This window comes from Temnothorax nylanderi, unplaced genomic scaffold, assembly GCF_030848795.1.
Source record: "Temnothorax nylanderi isolate EJ_2023f unplaced genomic scaffold, tnyl_v1.0 TNYL_tig0093_pilon, whole genome shotgun sequence".
Lineage (NCBI taxonomy): Eukaryota > Metazoa > Arthropoda > Insecta > Hymenoptera > Formicidae > Temnothorax > Temnothorax nylanderi.
The window spans coordinates 353,773-374,087 of record NW_027249155.1 but is presented as its reverse complement, the minus strand read 5'-3'; the positions used below and the strand labels follow the sequence as shown (position 1 = coordinate 374,087).

The 20,315-nt window shown below is 36.3% G+C and overlaps 3 protein-coding genes across 4 annotated transcripts; 2 read left to right on the top strand and 1 right to left on the bottom strand.

Moving 5' to 3' along the window:
• Nucleotides 1-190: 190 nt before the first annotated feature.
• Nucleotides 191-7,154, top strand: Eif4a (eukaryotic translation initiation factor 4A). Its single transcript, XM_071710893.1, has 8 exons — nt 191-344; nt 1,663-1,780; nt 3,005-3,152; nt 3,252-3,361; nt 3,452-3,727; nt 4,303-4,754; nt 5,189-5,381; nt 6,453-7,154. The coding sequence occupies exons 1-7, from the start codon at nt 322-324 to the stop codon at nt 5,331-5,333; spliced, it is 1,272 nt and encodes a 423-aa protein (XP_071566994.1). The 5' UTR covers nt 191-321; the 3' UTR covers nt 5,334-5,381; nt 6,453-7,154.
• A 1,106-nt stretch (nt 7,155-8,260) lies between these two features.
• LOC139775125 (18S rRNA (guanine-N(7))-methyltransferase) lies at nt 8,261-10,398 on the top strand. Of its 2 annotated transcripts, none has more exons than XM_071710901.1 (6): nt 8,261-8,536; nt 8,676-8,818; nt 8,947-8,984; nt 9,062-9,240; nt 9,350-9,776; nt 9,898-10,398. In XM_071710901.1, the coding sequence occupies exons 2-6, from the start codon at nt 8,780-8,782 to the stop codon at nt 10,040-10,042; spliced, it is 828 nt and encodes a 275-aa protein (XP_071567002.1). In that variant the 5' UTR covers nt 8,261-8,536; nt 8,676-8,779; the 3' UTR covers nt 10,043-10,398. The 2 variants fall into 2 exon arrangements, with proteins under 2 accessions (XP_071567002.1, XP_071567001.1); XM_071710900.1 differs by having other exon boundaries at nt 8,262-8,581.
• Nucleotides 10,390-11,844, bottom strand: Mrpl46 (mitochondrial ribosomal protein L46). The gene is made up of 4 exons (XM_071710902.1): nt 11,669-11,844; nt 11,121-11,477; nt 10,786-10,928; nt 10,390-10,684 (listed from the first exon to the last, which is right to left on the bottom strand). The coding sequence occupies exons 1-4, from the start codon at nt 11,724-11,726 to the stop codon at nt 10,415-10,417; spliced, it is 828 nt and encodes a 275-aa protein (XP_071567003.1). The 5' UTR covers nt 11,727-11,844; the 3' UTR covers nt 10,390-10,414.
• Nucleotides 11,845-20,315: the final 8,471 nt, after the last annotated feature.

Below are 20,315 nucleotides of genomic sequence, written 5' to 3'. Positions count from 1 at the left end.
GTCGAAGCAGCCTACGTCACTTCCGTCATGCGCGGTGACCGTCGGCAAGTGGAATAACATAAAAAACGTTACATCTGCGAGGAAAATTCCGATTTGTTTGTCACGATTCGCAAGGGTGCGCGCCGGCCAATCGGCGTGCCGGTACCGATCGTCGCACGAGGCTCTCGTCGCTCTCGTTTCCGGCGAAAAATTGTCGGACCGGCGCGCTTTCCGGTGTAGGGGGGCGCCAGCGCGGGCAGCGCCATAGCGTGGCAGTCCCGAGAATACTCCTCGTGACGCCACACGAGCTCTTCCTTTCCGCCGAACTCTCGCGAGTTGAACATGTCGCATACTGCAGAGAGAAGGTAAGTTGAGCGTTTTTCCAGCGTAACGGGGTGCCGCGCTCGCGTTCTAGCGTCGCGCCGCGGCCGCCGTGGCCCCGGGCGCCGTCGTGGCTCGCGCGCGTCGCGAAATAGCCGCGTACGCGGGTTAAAATACGCCCGCGGGGAACAGTGTGCCGCGCGACCGACGGATGCACGGCGGGGACACGAGACTGACAACATGGCGTGCACTCGTTTTTGTCACATTGTGCCCCGCGCCGCGCGGTCAACAGCGGCGCGCCCGCGGGCCCACGCCGTCCGCGAGCTTAACCTCCTCGTCGGCTTCTCGTCGCGGTGCCCGCAGCGGGGGATCGGCGCGGATCGGAGCGAAAGGGAGCAACGGCGTGGCCCCGACGGCGTGCACGCGCCCCGACGCGCCGTTAGCGTGGGTGAAGCGCACTCTTCCTCGCCCGTGCCCGTGCCCGTGCGGCGCGCGTGCGAGAGCTCTCGCTCGAGACGGGCGACGACGAGCATGGTTTTTTCCCCCCCGATCTCGGAATTACGTAATAAAAATGTCCCTCGCGCGATTCCCGGTGCCGGGTAGGAAAGGACGGAGAAAAAAAAATCAATCGCGTTGACCCGCGCGACCCGAGGCCGAGGCTCTCCTCGCGCATTGCCGGATGTACAGTCATCGCGTTCGCACGTTCCCCTCGGCCTCGGCGAAGCAACACGTCTCTCGCGTCTCGGGCGCTCGTGCTTCCGCGCGTGAGTCACTGTCAAGAATCAAGAACGATTATCGCGGCCTCGTGGGAGCCGCCTCCACGCGGGCTCGAGGGGCTTCCTCGCGCCGACCTGGGCTCGTCGCCGTGCGAAACCTAAAAATGGCCATCGAGCGATTTCGATAGACGACGCTACTCCACGGGTTCGATTTAAAAGTTCGGCTCTCAAGGTCACGTGGATTTTAAAGTGGTTTGGTCATCGCTCGATCGCTCGATGACCGATATTATCGATCCCGCGTGGGCGCCGAGCGTCGATATTTTTTTTTTATTAAAATTAATAAATGTACTGCACGAGAATTCGATCATTTATTACGGACGTAGGGAAATGGAATACAGGGTTTTATGTTCCTTTTATATTTTTCGCTAAAGAAGCCTGAAATAATGAAGAAACAATGTGTATGTTGTAATAAAGTAAAATTTAAAGGTCGCGTATCACGTGGATATTACGTGTATTTTACGATTTATTTGCGGTATAAAAATTGTACGTATTATCTTATAAAAATACGATACAGCTCATGATTTAACATTTTAATGTTAATCTTATCTGTGTGTTCTCGCTCTAATATCTTATCGGCGCGTTTCAGAAATGACGATCAATGGCCGGGTGATTCAAAAAATGGTCCTAGTGAAAGCGAACAGCCCACGTACGATGGACCTCCTGGCATGGACCCCGATGGCATCATCGAGTCCAATTGGGACGTTGTGAGTAACTTGCATATTGCATTCTGAACTGTGATAAGGTTTTACTTTCTTTCAACTATTGGGAGACCCGCACTGTTCTTTTATGCTTTGATATTCTACATTAGTGTTATCGTACGAGCCATAATTTCTATACCTAAGCATGCAGGTATTTAAATAGCACATATATAATGTGTATATACATACACGCTTTATTAATTATTGAGAACATTAACGTAACTGACGAATATTGCTCGATATTTATAATAATTGTCTAGATGCATATAAATTTACCCATACAAATAGAGAAATATTTTCAAGGGTAATATAACGATTCTATGCAATATTAAGGTGAAATTACTTCATTTTAGATTAGTTTTTAGATCTTTGATATTCAGGTATCTGGTCCTCTATCTCTCTATTTTGAAATATAAAAAGAACACTCTAAATGTAATACGAAATAGAATATTATATAAAGCCCTAATTTAGACTTTGTAATGTAATTATTCAATCCATCTATATTTCGATCGAGAATATTCTAGTCCTTCTCTGTGAACGACTTGTGAATAATTTAGATCAATTATGGAGAACTTTAATGAATTTGTTATGTAAGTAAAATTAACAGAGGCAATCAGTCTTTTTTTTTGTAGCTGTATTTTTAGTAAGTTGTTTAAAATAATGCTCTTATATGTGATTTTCTTATATATATATTTATATATAAGTACAATTTTCATGTATTAGTTAGAGAATTGTCTTTTAATGATTTATTATGTATCATATGCTTCATAAAATTTCTCTTAGAATATTTTTTTAGTAATTTATTCACAGTTTATAGAAGCAAAAAATTAATACATATAAAATTTTTTATTGTTCTTTCTAGAAATTTTTAACAATTATTACATATTATAGTCCTTATATATTATGATACATTATGATATGATACATTCAAAGTTATTATTATTAAAAGGTACTATCTTTCACCATTTTCATTGATTTAAGATAGTATAGTTACATGTTATGTAATATATAAATATATAATATCGGTAAAGTTGGTTAAATATAATGCCTCTAATGCATCAGTGTATGTATTATGACGATAATAAAATAAAATATAATTAAAATAATATATAATTTAACGCGAACACCTTGTTGCGGCTCTGTGCCCTATCGTTATACGTGTTTGATTTCTAATCATTTGAGCTTTTCACGATTAAAATAATATTTTACTGATATATTTAATCTAAATAGGTTGTGGAAAACTTTGATGAAATGAACTTGAAAGAAGAACTATTACGTGGTATATATGCTTACGGGTTTGAAAAACCATCTGCAATTCAACAACGTGCCATCCTACCCTGTATAAGGGGGCTCGATGTTATTGCTCAGGCCCAGTCTGGTAAGAACTTTTGATACAGATCAGTAATTAATACTACGTAAATATCTTGTGCGAAGTTTATTATGTATTATACCAATCAATGTATCCAACCATTTACAGGTACTGGAAAAACTGCTACGTTCTCAATATCGATTCTCCAACAAATCGACACTAATCTTAAAGAATGCCAGGCCTTGATCCTCGCACCAACCCGTGAGTTAGCTCAACAGGTAAATAGCTCGTTAGAAGTGTTTTAATATAAAGTCACGTTTAATATCAAGAAAATGTTGAATTCTAATAATGTTATTATCTTTACTTAGATCCAGAAAGTCGTTATCGCTCTAGGAGATTTCATGCACGCGGAATGTCACGCGTGCATTGGTGGCACCAACGTTCGTGAGGATATGCGAAAACTGGATCAGGGTGTTCACGTGGTTGTCGGTACGCCCGGTAGAGTTTACGATATGATCAGCCGACGAGCACTTCGAGCAAGTAGCATCAAACTGTTCGTGCTGGATGAAGCTGATGAAATGCTTTCTCGAGGATTTAAGGATCAAATTCACGATGTATTCAAATTATTACCTAACGAAGTGCAGGTAAATATAAAACTTTATATTTTCGGGCAATGTAGATTTTTTAATTACAATTACTATCTAATAGATAAATTTTATTTTAATTATTAGAAAGTATCTTTTTTGGACAAGTCCACAAATCATACAAGACGAAAAAGTTGCAGTGTACCTTATAATAGTCGAGTTAACAAATATATTATAAAATACAGGTGCGTCGTAATAGTGTCATTTTTGACAAATGTACACTGGATTGACATATGCTCTGTATCATGAAATGTGTTATCTTTTTGTCTGGAAATAATAGCGGCCTAAATGCAAACAATTATTGTGGCATAGCACTCCTAATAATAATCATAAATGTCCTAAAGATCAATTAGTCACTTTTAATATCTCTGTAATAGCAACAACAATTTACAATACCTGTTACAGCATGATGCTATTATATTGCACACACATGTATAGTATAACATCTCAGTAAATGCAGTTTATTTCTTTCATCGACATATAATATCGATCATCACATTGTATCGAGATATGATTTCTTGCATACAGTTCTAGTCTTTGTATTTCTAATGCAATACATTATTTTTTCTTTCTAGGTTATATTATTATCTGCGACAATGCCAGCTGACGTGCTGGATGTATCCAAATGTTTTATGCGGAATCCCATTCGTATTTTGGTTAAGAAAGAGGAGCTAACCTTAGAGGGTATCAAGCAATTCTTCGTTTATGTCGAACGTGAAGATTGGAAATTGGAAACTCTTTGCGATTTGTATGATACACTGAGCATCACCCAGGCCGTTATTTTCTGCAATACGCGGCGTAAAGTAGATTGGCTAACAGAGAGTATGCATAAACGTGACTTCACTGTTTCTGCTATGCACGGAGATATGGAACAGAAAGAACGCGATCTTATTATGCGTCAATTCCGAACTGGATCATCTAGAGTCTTGATCACTACTGATCTTCTGGCACGTGGTATAGATGTGCAACAGGTTTCGCTTGTTATTAATTATGATTTACCTTCCAACCGAGAAAATTATATTCATCGGTAAGTTATTATTTTATACTTTTTAATTGTTATTTTGAAATAAACGCGGTGTAATTTATAACTTATTTGAACGAAATAGAAATTTCTAATAGCAAAAACTTATAAGACATAAAAATACGAATAAAATATAAATTTTACTTTATATATAACTCTAATTTAAAACAACTATAATTTTTTTTTAAGAATTAGAATATTGTACTTAAATATTTTATATCTTTAAATTCAAGCCATAGATATATGTATTTTACAGAACAATAAAAGACATCAACAATATAATCTTTATGTTGCAAAAAGATAGGCATGCTTCAAATTTTACATGTATTAAAATGTTAGAATTTTGAAATGTCACAAATATATACATATATAATTTGTGTTTAATTTCCTTATATATATGTATAGATACTTATATTTTTGTTACTTTTTCTGATTCACAGAATTGGTCGCGGTGGTCGTTTCGGCCGTAAAGGTGTGGCCATTAATTTTGTGACAGAGGAAGATAAACGAACCTTGAAGGATATCGAGCAATTCTATAACACTCACATCGACGAAATGCCAATGAATGTCGCTGATCTGATCTAAGTCCGACTGTTGGCTATAATCCATTATAATAACAAAAAATAATAAAAAGTAAGTGACAGAAGCTCTCAGCTGATCGATCTCTCATGGTGTGTGAGTATATATATTGAGTGAGTTGGTGAACTATATCGCTTATGTAAACGCGATCTAAACCAAAATATTCCAACGTTTTCATATTCGTTTCGATTTATAATAGTAGGTTACGGAAATAGTTATCTGTTGCGCTACAGGAGATAGTAGTACGACTATTATTACTATTAGTGTTATTACTATTAGTGTAATTATCACTACTGTTGCCGCTACCGATATTGCCGCTGCTGCTGCTACTACTTATTATTATCGTTACCGCTATTAATATTACTATAAATATTATACTATACTATCATTGGTATTACTGGTACTGATTGCTATCAAGATTATATTTTATTTTAATTTTTAACAATAATATAGCGATATTATATATATTACCACGACTAAAATATCACGCCACACAGAGTGGTGAATAGAATTAGAAAAATACGAAAAGCGCAGCTCGGCGCAGTGCGATTATACTTTATTCCTATTGTCGCAACAAATTTTCTATTGCCCAGAATGCATCCATATTCTTATTCTACCGCAAATCCAATGACCATCATAGAAATTTTCAAGTCTTGCCTTCTGAGACTTCTCGTCCCGCTTATTTTTTCTGAAAATGTTTCTAATTGGATGATTAAATTTGTTGTGTTTAATAGTCCATATTTCATGCTTTTATCACCGCGATTACAACTTGTTTGTCTAGGCAGAGGTTTAGTTGGGTATTGGAGGGGGTACTTTAATCACAAGCGTTGCCGAAGGAGAGGTATATTCAAGCTTAGATGATATGAATTTTTGTATATCCTAAATCCCAGACGCATACACCTTTATTATTAAATAAAATGTTTGACCTTTTAAGAAAATGTGGTCTTTGTTATTAGTCTTGTCTTTCTTATCAAATTTTATCCAATTTCACAATGAAAACCCTGAATGGACAAACTGTGTTACGAGTGAGATTCACAAATTCTGAAGTGCTCCGCTTTGGGTATTAAGTTTCGCGTTTTATATGCCGAAAAAGTTCTCACAATTTTCTTTTATTTGTATTTGCAGGCAGTTTTGGACAGTCCAGATGTGGGCGACAATATTTTTGGAAATAAAGACCAGATTTCCTGATTCAAAAAAATCGAAGTTTTGTAAATCGATTACCTCTCTAAACTCCTGCCTTTTCGTAGGCTACAATAATATATGTATATTTACTCTTTTTCTTTTTTATACTTTTACATTCTTATTGATAATAGAAGATGATCAGTTCTTAGATTTTTTATATTTGTCAATAAAATTCTTTGCAAATATTCTTTACGCATATTCATAAGTTTCCGTGCACTTATCAATGCCAAATATTAAATTGAAATGTTATCTGCCTTGTGAGAACTTTTGTATCGTGTCTTTACAAAATTATTAAAAATATTGCGATATCATACTCTATTGTCGTCATTAATCGTAAATTTGCAAAAGTGTTAATAATGGTTTTCGAAAATCTGAGTGATCAAATCATGTAAGCGCTTTTATGCATTTTATAGCTGCTGATTTGTGATTGCATTAACTCTTCTTTCTCGCACATTTGAATGCGTCTTATGTTAATGCAAAAATCATCTCGAATTTCCGAAAACTAGTTCTTAAAAATACTGTAAATATTATATAAATGGACCCTGAAGGAATGGACCATTGTGTGTCTATTGTATTTATACATCATATAAATAATATTTATGATTGAACGTATAAACTGAATACAATAAACGTGAATGTCCTTTACTTGTATTATCAATACCATTAAGTGAACTGCTGTTATTCGAATAAGTGTATTATGTATAAAATTATACTCAAAATTACGAAAAGAAAAATTCTGTAAGCATTTATCGACGCAAAACGGAAGATTAGTATGCCTTTTTAAAAATATCTGAAGAGCGCACAATCACAGATGCATTTTGATGAAAATATTTTTCAGTTTAATTATACGTACCAGCTGAAGAGATTAAGTTCATAAATTTAAAACATAATGGATATCCGAAAACATTTGAATCGTAAGTATTTGTCATATAATTAGACTTCGTAATACAATTTTACTGTAAAATAAAATAAGGACTTCTTTATGTTTCGAGAATTTTACATGCTTTATGGATTATATCTACAACGAATTTAAAAGAGACATAAAGTACTGAATACATTTATCAAAGTTTTTTTATTTTCTTGGAGATTTTCCTTTTTAGTCGCATAAATTACTGTATAAATTTTGATTTTTATTTATTCCAATTGTACAAAGCGTACATACGATTTACAACGTATTGATTCTCGAAATTTTCTAATGGACTAGGTACTTTGATTTTACAAATCGACATCTTTTGTACTTAGAATGACTTGGAGTGATCAAGCTCCAATTAACTTAATCGATAAATCACTTGTTCATACTTATAGTATTTTTTGTTAATATGAATAGAATTATTAATTTCTTATTGTTTAATACGTAAGAAGAAAAATTAGAAACGACAAATTTTATATAATCTTATAGTTAGATATTTTGTTGTAAGGGATTATGCGGTTGAATTAATCATTACCTAAAATCGGAAGTCGTCCTTAGTGGTGAACTCTAATTAATTTAATTGGCAGTTAATTTGTCAAGTAATATCCTCAATATTTTCGAATTAAATAGAAATATATGCATTAATGTTTTGTTTAAAACGTGGGAAGAAAAATTTTAAATTAGAAATAACGAATTATATGGTTAAAAGTTTTGCTATAAGCAATTGCGCTGATTCATTAAATTAATCACCGATTAAATTAATTGTCCAGCATCATCCATAGAAGCATATGTAAAATCGATCACGTGTGTCTTATGTAAGGAAGGCCATGCATTTATTGTAAATTGTACATTAGAGATAAAATCAATTAATTTCTCGAAAGTATCTTTTAATGCTTTTGTATAGTATATTTTAAGTCTGTTTTATTTATATTTGATTAGTACTTTCTGAAATAAAATACTTTGATTTTTATATACTACTCGGATGTTAGAAAGAGAAACAACGAGAACTGCGCGTTCAGAAAGTACAAATAAAAAGAACTCGCGGCCAACTGTTTGAGGATTAGGTTAGGTTTCGTTTGTGAGCTAGACACACGTGCGTTCATGCCGTTTATTAAAGGTACTTGTGGCATGCTGGAAAACATATTAATTTATCGGGCCTTTTGTAAGTCGGCGAATTGCTAGAACGTGTTCAATAGAAAATCGTACAATAATAGTGCAATAATACTGATGCTTAATGAGGTTATTTTTGGTATCAGAGGTTTGCCAAATCATTTATCCATTAATGGGACAAAAGAGCTTAGAACAGATATAAAAGGAAATAGAAACTGTATTGGAAGACAAATAAATATTATTAATCAAAATGTCTAAGCGTCCAGAGCGTATGGCACCGCCTGAGGTGGTAAGTTATAAACTTCGTTGACTTGCATAATTGTTTTTTTATATGGTTTTTATATATGGTACTTACAAGTTAAAAAATATATTAATAAACCAAGATAGAAGCTAATTCCTTTTTTTTCCCTATGACAGTATTATGGTTATACAGAAGCTAATAAATATACACATAGGTATGTTTATATGAAATTTTTATACGAATTACCTAGATATTTACTATATCTTCATAATAAAATCCATGTTTTTGCAGCTCTCGTATAATAGAAATCCAAGTACAGATGTGTGAACGTGCTATAGAACTTCTTGTGCTACCTGAAGATCAGAGCTGCTTGCTTTTGGATATCGGTTGTGGGTCAGGGCTCAGTGGCAGCGTATTGGAAGATCAGGGACACGTATGGATAGGTGTGGACATCTCTTCAGCTATGCTTGGTAAGTATTTTAATTATGGTGCGATACAGTTATATTTTAAGAATATTTTTTTACAGCATATGTAACATGCATATATATATATAAAATCATATTAACACATTATTTTTAGACGTAGCTGTTGAAAGAGAAACAGATGGTGACTTAATTTTGGGAGATATAGGTCAAGGATTGCCATTTAAAGCTGGTACGTTTGATGGGGCTGTCAGTATTTCTGCGCTTCAGTGGTTGTGCTATGCAAACAAAACTTCGCACAATCCTACAAAACGTTTATATCGTTTCTTCTCATCGTTGTATGCATGCCTGTCAAGAAGCGCAAGAGCAGTGTTACAATTCTATCCAGAGAACAGTGAACAGGTTGAATTGATCACGGCACAAGCCACAAAAGCTGGCTTTTATGGCGGTGTGGTTGTCGATTTTCCGAATAGCGCAAAAGCAAAGAAAATGTTCTTAGTTTTAATGACCGGAGGAGCTGCTCCGCTTCCAAAGGCACTAGGCGTAGAGAACGAAGATAGACAAACCATCGCTAATTCAAGAAGGTTTGATCCTCTCGTTGTCCGTTTATATCTAGTATTTTGTAATTTGCAATTTAAATATTTCTCTAACTATATTTTTACCTTCCAAAAATTGTGATAATTTTTTGTATATTTTATATTATAGGGAATACATAAAGAAAGCCAAGGGTAAATCATTGAAGAAAAGTAGGGACTGGATTTTAGAGAAGAAAGAAAGGCGGCGCCGGCAAGGAAAAGAAGTTAGAGATGACTCCAAATATACTGGACGAAAGAGATCCGGGAGATTCTAATTGTAAGATATACTTCGTTAACATAAAACACTATTTTAATAATTTTTTTTATAATGTTAATTACAAATAAGAAAATTGATAAAATTGATCTAATTAATTTTTGTCTGTTTCTATATCATCAATCTACTACTTAAAAATAATATATGCATAAAATATTTTCTTTAGTAACGAAAAATATGTGCCTAAAAAATTTTTTTGTTAAAGAATATCAAACATGAAATTTAATAATCGTGACTGTGCATAAATGTTTGTGTGAAATATTTTCCTTTAAAAAGGATATTAGGAGTCCTTTATAATGTTAATGTTACGGTAATAATAGGCAATATTAATAATAAGAGATCAAAGAATGAGTTCAATATGTTATATTATTCTTTACGTAAACATAAATTGTGAAATACTCTGTTGTATTCCAGTAGGTAATACTTTTTCTAATTCTTCATGATCCAACCACTGGTATTTTACGTTATTGGTGATATCTCCATCCATATGTTTGGCTAAGAAATAAAATATTTTAGCACCATAACTTCCTTGCTTGCAAAGCTTCTTAGGATATTTGTATTTATAGAATCCGATAGGTGCATTTCCATAAAACTTCACTTTTATTGTTGCACCACATGTATCTTGTAATACTCTCTCCGCAGTCTGTAAAAGAATTGATGAAGAATATTTTCAAATCATTTTTTTGTCCCCATTAAGATATTCACATGCAAAATTAGTTGTAGAGAGAAATTATAAATACATACTTGTCTCATGGTCTCTCCTTCCTTTCGAATATCTTGGGGAGGTATCCAATAATGTAAATCACCTACTTTCTGTTGCACCAATAACAGCAAATTTTTGTCCAATTTACGTTTTAAAGACGACGTTACATTTTGTTCATCAAATTCTAAAAATAACGCATGCAGATAAATCATTTATGAGAAAAATATATTTAAATCATATAATATATAAATCTTCCTTTCGTGAAACACTTTCATAAAAAAACTTTGATATTGTATGATTTATTTTATAGATGTATATTCGATTCTTACTGTTAGATTTTATCTTATGCACTTATAGAGAAAGAATTAATGCATACTCGTAACTCTTGGCGCAAATTTAAAACTTTTAAATTCCTCTTGATAACTATCCTCAAAGTCCTGCGCAGTTTGCACTAAAATATCTGCGTCGTCCACATCGGTTGACTTTTTCTGCTTCTCTCTTTCCTTTTTCAATTCATAATCGCACTTTAGACTATTTTCATACTCCACTTTCCTTAACATATCATGAAACTTCAGTTCTATTTCTTGCATCGACTGCGTTATAACCGGATGACGTTCTAAACAGACTGCGCTGTACAAATCCCATTTCTTCGTAGCTGCGGCAGTACCAAACGTCCGAGTGTCCCGACATTGAATCACGTTGGTACATATCGCGGCAGCCTTCTTTGACGTAGCTGTATAAAAAAAAAAGATATTATTAGGAAATATTAACATGCAATTACACGCGACATCGCGTTATTACAGCTAAGTGACAGTAAACGTTACAATCAAATTGAAGGTTAACAATATACAGCTGGAGTTACCGCTTTTCTAGGTTAATGTTTCCTAATACTCGAAGAGGAATAAAGCAACTGTTTCTGCCTACCCGGTAAAACCTGATTTAAATTATGTCCGGGCCCGGATCGGAGAATCTGTTTGAACATCTTTAATACGGTTGTCTCATAACCTAACAAAAACAGTGGCTACGATGCCTGTCGATCGTTTCGATGCCTCGACCGTTCGACACTTCGAGATCGATAGCGCCGTTCGATAGATTTCGTATTCCGGTATTACGACATTACGACTGCGGAACGCGCCGCGCCGCGTCGTTCGTGTCATTTCGTACATACTCGTCGAATGTCGCGTTTCAAGCCGCGATTACCGTTTGGAAGCGCATTTTGCGCGCGAGAAGCGAGAAGTAATCGCGAGTGCTCTGTAACTCTGTATATATGGCCGATGCTATCCGAGAAGGAAATATGTGAGCCATTAATAAGACGGAGAAGCGAGTGCTCTGTAAGGTACTCAGAACGTTCATATCGTCTAAAATTGTAGGTAGTATGCCGGTATCGCGCGAACCCATCTCCTGGTGTCCTCGCAGTCCATCCTCCTTTGGCTCGCCTGGTCCTCGCCGACCTCGCCTGGTTCTCGCCTCATCCTCGCATCCCCGTTCGACACCCGTTTGCCCCGAAAGTGCAACGATCAAGGTATGTGGCATGTTGCTCCACGTTGCACTTTAATAATTATCGAGCGTTTGTTACATTGTTCGCGCAATATATTTCAATAGCGAGTATATATTTGATATATTATACGATCTATCATATGCGCATAAAGCGCGGAGAACGCCGCTTTTTGATCTCGCAACGCTTCTCGCAACTGACGCTACTAAATCGCCATTAGCGATTAAAATATGCGGGATTTCACTGACTGTATTCTGACGATGATAACAGCGAGCCGCTGTTGCTTTTTTGTTTCCTAAAGATTCCGAATTAACTCTAGAATCATGAATTAAATCGAACTCGCATCTGAAGAATCACGCATTTTACTTTCGAAGGAAAATGATTCGTTAATTGCTTATGGAAGATTATTTTATTTCTGGTAAAATTATCATAAAAATAAGACTCAAGAATAGATTGATCTTCGTGGTTGAGACATTCGAGAAACCTGTAACTTTGAATAAATCGTCGTTTGAAAATTTGACTGGGCTCTCTGGACAAACATTCCAGAGATCATGAGAGAAATAATTAGTTAAAGGTAGAGGGTAATAGCAGAAATACAGTTACTTGTCTATTGAAGTAAACTGTTAATCGTGAAATTAATAGCAAATTATAAATCAAATGTTTGATATAAAAGTTTATTCATATATGAAGACACTTGACGGTATCTTGTTCTCAATTAATACAATTAATATATTAAATTAATTTTTTTTATACAATCAAACTTGAACCTATTCGCGCAATAAGTTGTAAATTTACTTACCGTCAATTAGTAACTTTATTAGTTTCTCGATCAATAAATTTCCCGAAGGTAAGTAATCCACTTGGTAACTCAAAGGAATTTCTTTCCCAGATCTTTTTTATCGATTGCTATTATCTTTTTCGAGAGAATAAGCAGCTTGCAGTGAAATGGCTCTAGTGCATAATAACGATCCTGTATCGTAATTTTAAACTTTTATGAATATGTAATTTGCAGATTTAAAAAATCATAGGATATATGTCATACAAACATAAATACATCTATGTATACTTTAATATTTAATTTTTTATACATCATTGAATTTGTCTTCAACCAGCTTTAATTTCGTAACATTTTGTAATAAAGCATTTTTTTAAGCTATCAAAAACGATAGTAAATGGTTGAGATATTTTGAAAAATTTAAATACATTTTGAACTCAGAAAATCTTTCTTTAAAACGTTTTTTTAAATATATCTTATTGTTCTAACGATATACGTTTCGAAACATTAAAGTCAATTTTTTCAAAGGAATGTTTTACTTCTTAACGTGCATAAGAGCAATAATATTAATAATAACACTTATTTTTATTTATAGTGCACATACAATATTTTATCCTATACTATCCAAAGCTTATCAAAATCGAGGAGGATATAATTATATAACTTGCAAGTATTAACACTTGCGTATATTTTTTATGAAACTTTAATTGAGGGAAAATGATTAAAAAACCGTGTATATTAAATGTGTTAAAATTAAATGTTTAAATGTTAAATATTAACATAAATTAAGAAAGCTTGCTACATCAATCTTACGGAATTTATTTATTGTTGTCAGCAAAATTTAAAATCAGTTATAGTGTAAAGATTTATTTACAGCGCTCTCTCTTTCTATCTCTCTCTGATTAACGACGAATAAATTAAATCTTGAATTAAAATCTGTGAATTATTGCTTAGAAAATACTCAGGTAACTTGTACCTTTATTAAGCCTTGTGTCCACGATGCTAGAAATCGCTCCGAGACCTCGGACGGAGAAAGAATTAACCAATCGCATTGATTAATTGGCCGAATTATTTAAATATGATTGGCCAATTTTTTCTCCGTCTGAAATCTCGGAGCGATTTCTAGTATCGTGAACACAAGACTTTAGGTCAGTTTCTTTGATTTGTCAGCACTCTAAATTTGAGCGATGACACATCTAAATCAGGAGTAAGAGAAAAAAGAACTTATTACACGAGAAATTTTATCGGTTAAATTAATGCGGGATACCGATGCGATCCTCCGAACTTAGCTTCGGTCATTTTTCTAACGCAACGAAGTGTAACGCGGGGAGACGCGAGCTCCCGAACAGGTGAATGAGTACGGGAGGGCACGAATGATGAACGTCGGGGGTGCGGGAGACCGATAGAGGATACGGGCGTCGGATGGTGTTGGATCTCTTGACGGGTGCATCGATGTCCACTGGCTCCCAAGGGAAATCCACTTCATGATGGGAATCCCATTATTTCCCGAGCGATATAAAAGTAGGTAGTCCAGTCGTCCACGTGCTGTCCAGTTGAGGCTATTCCGACGGCCGTCCTCTATCCTCCCACGCCACATTGAGGCTCTGTTTTTCTCCGTTCCTCTCTTCCTTCTCTTTTTTGTTGCCTGTCCCATCTCCTCTCTCTCTCTCTCTCTCTCTCTCTCTCTCTCTCTCTCTCTCTCTCTCTCTCTCTCTCTCTCTCTCTCTCTTCTTATCTCTCTTTCTCTCTTTTTCTCCTCTTATACCATTACCATTGTCTCCTCTCGTTCGCTCCTAGATCTCACTATTCTCCGTCCATTCTCAATCTATTTGATTCCGAGCCTGTCTCTCGAAGGCGACGCTACTACGAAGGACCATTTTTAGTTTCGACTAATACCATGTATTGCCATGAGATCCAACTTTAGCTATACGCAATTTGATAAACGGACGCCGATCTCAAGTGTATCACGAAGCTTTCGCATACGCCGTGACACTTGAACGTGCAATTGAATAAAAAAAAGAATATATAAAAAATTAGAGAAGATATCAAAGATAAGGATATATTTTGTTTACTCCCAGAAGAGCATATAATATTTTTTATTGACGATTCAACGATAAATAATTTTAAGCTGGGCGGGTTATGACGCGCAAATCACGATTGGATCACGTAAAATCAAAACGCTGGCGCGTAGCTATCGCGAAAATAAACACGTTCGACAATTCAATATCGCCTCGATTCAATCGAGTGGCGCGTACGGTCGAAACGATAGACGGAGGTTCCACGCTGGGAGAGCGACTTGATAAAGAATTCCATCCCGGGGCCGTGGAATGGTCGTACAAGGTGCGGGCAGTATAAAATAAATATGTGAGACGCAGGGGGTGGCACTCCAGAAAAGATGGACGCCTGGAGAGAGGGCGTGAGTGCTCGGCACTGCCTCTCCGTAGTAGGGGTAGAGCGGAGAACGGGCTAGGTTGGGTGGACCGTGTGGAGATCGGCTGCAGGACTCGCGTGTGTGTTGCTGGGTAATTGATTTCTTTGATACCACCCGCGCCAAAGGAACATTGTAGATGCTTGCCTGCGTACGTACGTAGAGCTCCCGTAGGAAGGGACGAACGCTTCTCTCACTTTCTCTCTCCATCTCTGTCTCCATCTCTATCTCCTTCTCCTTCTCTCTCTCTCTCTCTTTCTCTCTCCATTTCACCCTCATAGGAGCCGACAGTGGGTAAAGGGAGGAGGATCCTCCCTAGGATATAGAATGTAAGAAGGGGGTGGAATTGAGGATGGTGGCAGATCTACCGTCCTTCGGATCGATGGATATCTCTGCGCCGGACAAGACCCTCTACCCTACCCTTCCATCTTCTCCCCGAGGATGACCAATAACAAACACCGTCGCTTCTCTCTCTCTAATGGAGTTTTTACCGATAAAAAATTCACTCCCTTTTCTCCTTTTTCCCGCGGACGGTTCCTACACCCGTTTCCTCCACTACTTTACTACCACCAGCGAACACCTACGCCCATTCGCCCGACTGACGGACCACCACCATCCTCTAGCACCTTCCAAACGCTGCCTATGGAACGACGCTTTCTTCGCGACATCTCCGGGTTACGACGTGGCCGTCGCATTTGACTGAGGATGCTACACGGGGTATCGTAACGGATAAGACATCCGTAACCGAGAAAATGCTCTCGACTATTGCATTGTGCACGTTGATACGTGTTAGGACAAACAATAAACGTAGAGAACAAAGATATTGATGAATATGGGATATAATCATTTCTCCGATCTGATTGTTAAAATTCGTTAAAGTTTCTAGTATAACAGAGATAGATATAAGCGATTTTACAATTACCTAAATAACATCATATGTAAAGGGGAATCTGAATAGAGCAGTCTCTCTCTCTCTTTCTTTAGAAGTGGAAATCAAGATATTTTTGCGGATGCCCTGCGATATATAGAAAACAGGTGGCTCAAACGGTTTTGAAATTGTGGCCGTCGTCTTGTAAGATATGCAAATTAAGTGACACGCGAATGTCGGAGAACTAGGCAGTTTGTGGTCGTTGAGCGGCGGCAGTGCGGGGGTCGGTTGGCTTAGTTCGGCCAACAGGGGCCGGGAATTCGAGCTCTATCGTGTGCTGACGGTATGTATCGATTGTTCTGCGATATAATGCTAGCCACGCACATATGAGACCATGCGGGTGCTTCGTGCCGAGTTTGTGTATCCGATTCTCTCTTACTCTTGTTGTATGCAGGCATCCTCGTAGACACTTTATATAATAGGCTGCACTGGAGGAAAGGTCTTGAAGTCATTTTTACAATAGCGTACATATAAACGATAGTATTTGCAAGTTTTGCCATTTGATGCTATACAGGAAGTTTGATGCTATAGAAAGATTATTATTAATCGTAATTTCATAATTATTAATCATAATTTTTAAAGATTATGTTTACAACGATTATTTAATATTATCGCAATAGAAAGAAGAGAGGCAATTAGAGCCAGAATGCAAAAGTAAATGTTATTTTTACACCTAAAGCTCTCAAATTCTTCAGTCAAATTCAATCCAAACTAATTGAAAAATTTGGCTTTATGATCGTTTATTTCCGATGTTTAAGTATCTCGTTTATTTAAAAACATCTGATTTTCAATCTCTAATTATTTTAATCGATCTAAACCTCACTTATTACTCCGATATTTTTGTTAAAGAAAGATGAATGTAATATCGATAAAATCGAATAGAAGAATATATTACTGAAAAATACTTTTGTAGAAAGAGAAATATTCTAGATACACACATACATATTTGGATATCAATGCTTGAATACAGATTTAAAGATTAGAACATATAATAAGACGTATTAATATTTATTTATTTATATTTAATGTGTTTTATTCAAATCAGATGTTGTTAATTGAGTAATAAGAAATTGTGCTGTTTGACTACATTTTTATGCATAAATGGAAAGGGTAGCTTTTGTTCATTTGCCATTAAAAGAATTAAATTATGAGCAGTACTTCCGCAACTTTTTGAGAGAGATATTATAAAATGGATTTTTGTATTTAGTAGAAATAGGTATCTGAGAAATCATATGTGAAAAGGTTTTCATATGTGTTAGTATTGTTTACATTGACCTAATTACTACTAAATCAATTAAAACAATTTGTACGTTAAAGTATCAGATATCAGGTACTTGTGAATTGATCATCATTATCATACTCGGTTAAAAAGTAGCAGAAAGAGTTGTCCAAGGGTTGTCAAAATTTTTATGCAAAAATCTTAAATCTTTGTGCATGCTTAGATTAAAATCGAAAAAATGAAAAAAAATTCGACATTTTTCGCTATAAATGAAACATAAGTCACGTGTAAATGAGAATACTAATGAAATTTGAATATATATACTTGCACTATGGTCAAAGACCAAGTTTTATTATTCTTTCAATTTTTTCTTCCTTTATTTATGTAACTATACAAATTTAATATTTCTTTTCGTTTCATTGAAATAATTATATCTATAATGGAAAAAATATGTAATGTCATAAAAAATCAAAATTAATACAATTATAGTACAGTATATTAAGAGAACATAAATAAAAATATATCTGCAAGTAAAGAATACAGAATGTTAGAGTAAAACAATCATTGACTACGCATGTGAGGAAACTGGCGAAAGCAATGCTAGTACTCGTACGAATATTTAGGGAGACGAAGAGACCGACAAAGGTGGTCGATCGATAAGCTAGTTGAAGAATTTGGTCAAAGATCTTTTTAGGTTTTATAAAAATATTTAACAATTTTATTTTATAATTTTTCAACGTTTCACCGATTATAAATGGAATGAGAAAAAAATATAAAATTTATTATAAAAAATGAATACTAGGCAAGAGCATGTCATTACATGTATGTAGATAGTAAGTGTAGGTAGTGTAAAAGGATGGGATGTTAGGATAAAAAAAATGGTGCGTGGAAAGGAAGTTGGCGACTGAAATGCCGTCGTTCCTACGGATGTCCAGTGAGACGAAGAAGGTCCACGCTCGAAGAAGGTCGACAAACGAGTAGCGTCGGCGCTGCCCTTGCAAGCTTCCTCGTGTATTGATCCTCATAATTCGGGCGGGGGTGGAGGGTGGCCAGAACGGCGGGGAGATGGCGGCAGAGCGGTTGGGGCTAGAAGGGGAAGCGGCAGTTGGCAGCGGGGTGGTAGCGGATAGGGGGGCTCTGAGCCCCACCTCACCAACCGAGAAACGTATGCGTCGAGGCACGGCTCGGGGGTGGCTGGAAGAACGGAAGAAAGGAAGGAGCGAAGGAGGCAGAGTAGGGCGCACCCGCGACCAATAATAAACCGGCCGCGTTATGATAATGTCATATCATAGCGTAACGCGATATCGGTACGTCTTATGATTGGAGCCGCGGATCTTCCAATGAGATCGCGCGAGCGTGTCTTATCCATATTCACGAGATTTTTCTATCTCGGCATGCCGTTTGTGGAATATCTGGGTGTATTCGCGGTTGAAACTAGATTTCACGAATATTTTAACAGAGAGAGAGAGAGAGAGAGCGAGAGAGAGAGAGAGAGTGATTGAATAAATAGGTATTATATATTGTCTTCTATTTGATTAAGATATGACTACAAGAAATTTTATGAGTATATATTACGCATTTCATGAGCCCAAAATTTTTCAGTGTGTTTTTAATCTGTATTAATTTTCTGTAAATAACTATCGCTTGTAATTTCATAATGTATCATGAAATATATATGTATATATATTCTACTATGTATATAATTATATATAATTATATATAATTATATATAATTATATATAATACTATCGGGTATCCATATTTATCATAGATTATATTACTAGATATAATTGACTAGAAATTATTATTTACCGAACTTGTTAAATATTGAATATAAACGTTTATACGAACTAGTTTCTATGCTCTAGTCTCGCTGTTCTAACTAGAAACACAAGCATTTTTAAGAATATAAACACTGTTCTACGTTTTCTCATTTTGAGATCATGGAAAACGCGAAACATTTCACCGACACATTTATCGTAACGCACAACAGACATAGCGACTGTTTGTATATATATATATATATATATATACATACTGTACCGCCCTGAGTTGCTCTCCTTTACATCGATATTTCTTTCCCCGCGATAAAATTCAACCTTTCAGCCGACCAGTGTTTTACGGCCAATAGGAGGCCAGGAAGAGAATCGCCCGAATAGCGCAATACACGTAGGTATGGCGTTTTATTGGCGGTGGAAATGGGTTCGTATATAGCTTTCGGAGTATGGTATCGGAGGATATTGATCCTCGCGTCCGTCAAGCAGTCTGATGGTCTTCGAGTCTTCCCCGCTCCTGCGCTTCCCGCTCATCGTCGATTTCTTTCGGTCCTGCGGCTCCTTGGGGACAAGAGAACTAGCCCTCTGGGAACTGAAACACCCCTGTTTACACAATGTGATCATGTTCGAGTTATGAATACTTTCGTCATGATCATATTGTATTCATTTTTGTTTAATTTTCTTATCTCGGTAGAAACTTTTCTTGAGATTGTCAGATATAAAGAAGAACAAACTTATTTTACTGATATAGACTAAATTGGTCTAAAATTTTTAGAATTGGACAAAATGTCTTTTTTTTTCTAATATTCTATAATATGTTCGAAATACTGCTAAGCGCACGTGTCGTAGTGTTGGTTGCATTACCGGGCAAATTTCCGATCCCTCTGGCAGAAACGTCTCGTCAGTCCCGTCGGAACGTAGGGCGCGTGATGAGAAAAGAACGCGTCGGGT

Coding starts and splice junctions, on each gene's coding strand:
- Eif4a (XM_071710893.1), top strand. CDS start 322: ATGTCGCATACTGCAGAGAGAAG. Junction 3,153..3,251: donor TATTGCTCAGGCCCAGTCTG/GTAAGAACTTTT, acceptor AACCATTTACAG/GTACTGGAAAAACTGCTACG. Junction 4,755..5,188: donor CGAGAAAATTATATTCATCG/GTAAGTTATTAT, acceptor TCTGATTCACAG/AATTGGTCGCGGTGGTCGTT.
- LOC139775125 (XM_071710901.1), top strand. CDS start 8,780: ATGTCTAAGCGTCCAGAGCGTATGGCACCGCCTGAGGTG. Junction 9,241..9,349: donor CATCTCTTCAGCTATGCTTG/GTAAGTATTTTA, acceptor CATTATTTTTAG/ACGTAGCTGTTGAAAGAGAA. Junction 9,777..9,897: donor ACCATCGCTAATTCAAGAAG/GTTTGATCCTCT, acceptor TTTATATTATAG/GGAATACATAAAGAAAGCCA.
- Mrpl46 (XM_071710902.1), bottom strand. CDS start 11,726: ATGTTCAAACAGATTCTCCGATCCGGGCCCGGACATAATTTAAATCAG. Junction 10,929..11,120: donor ATTTGCGCCAAGAGTTACGA/GTATGCATTAAT, acceptor CGTTATTTTTAG/AATTTGATGAACAAAATGTA. Junction 10,685..10,785: donor AAGGAGAGACCATGAGACAA/GTATGTATTTAT, acceptor ATTCTTTTACAG/ACTGCGGAGAGAGTATTACA.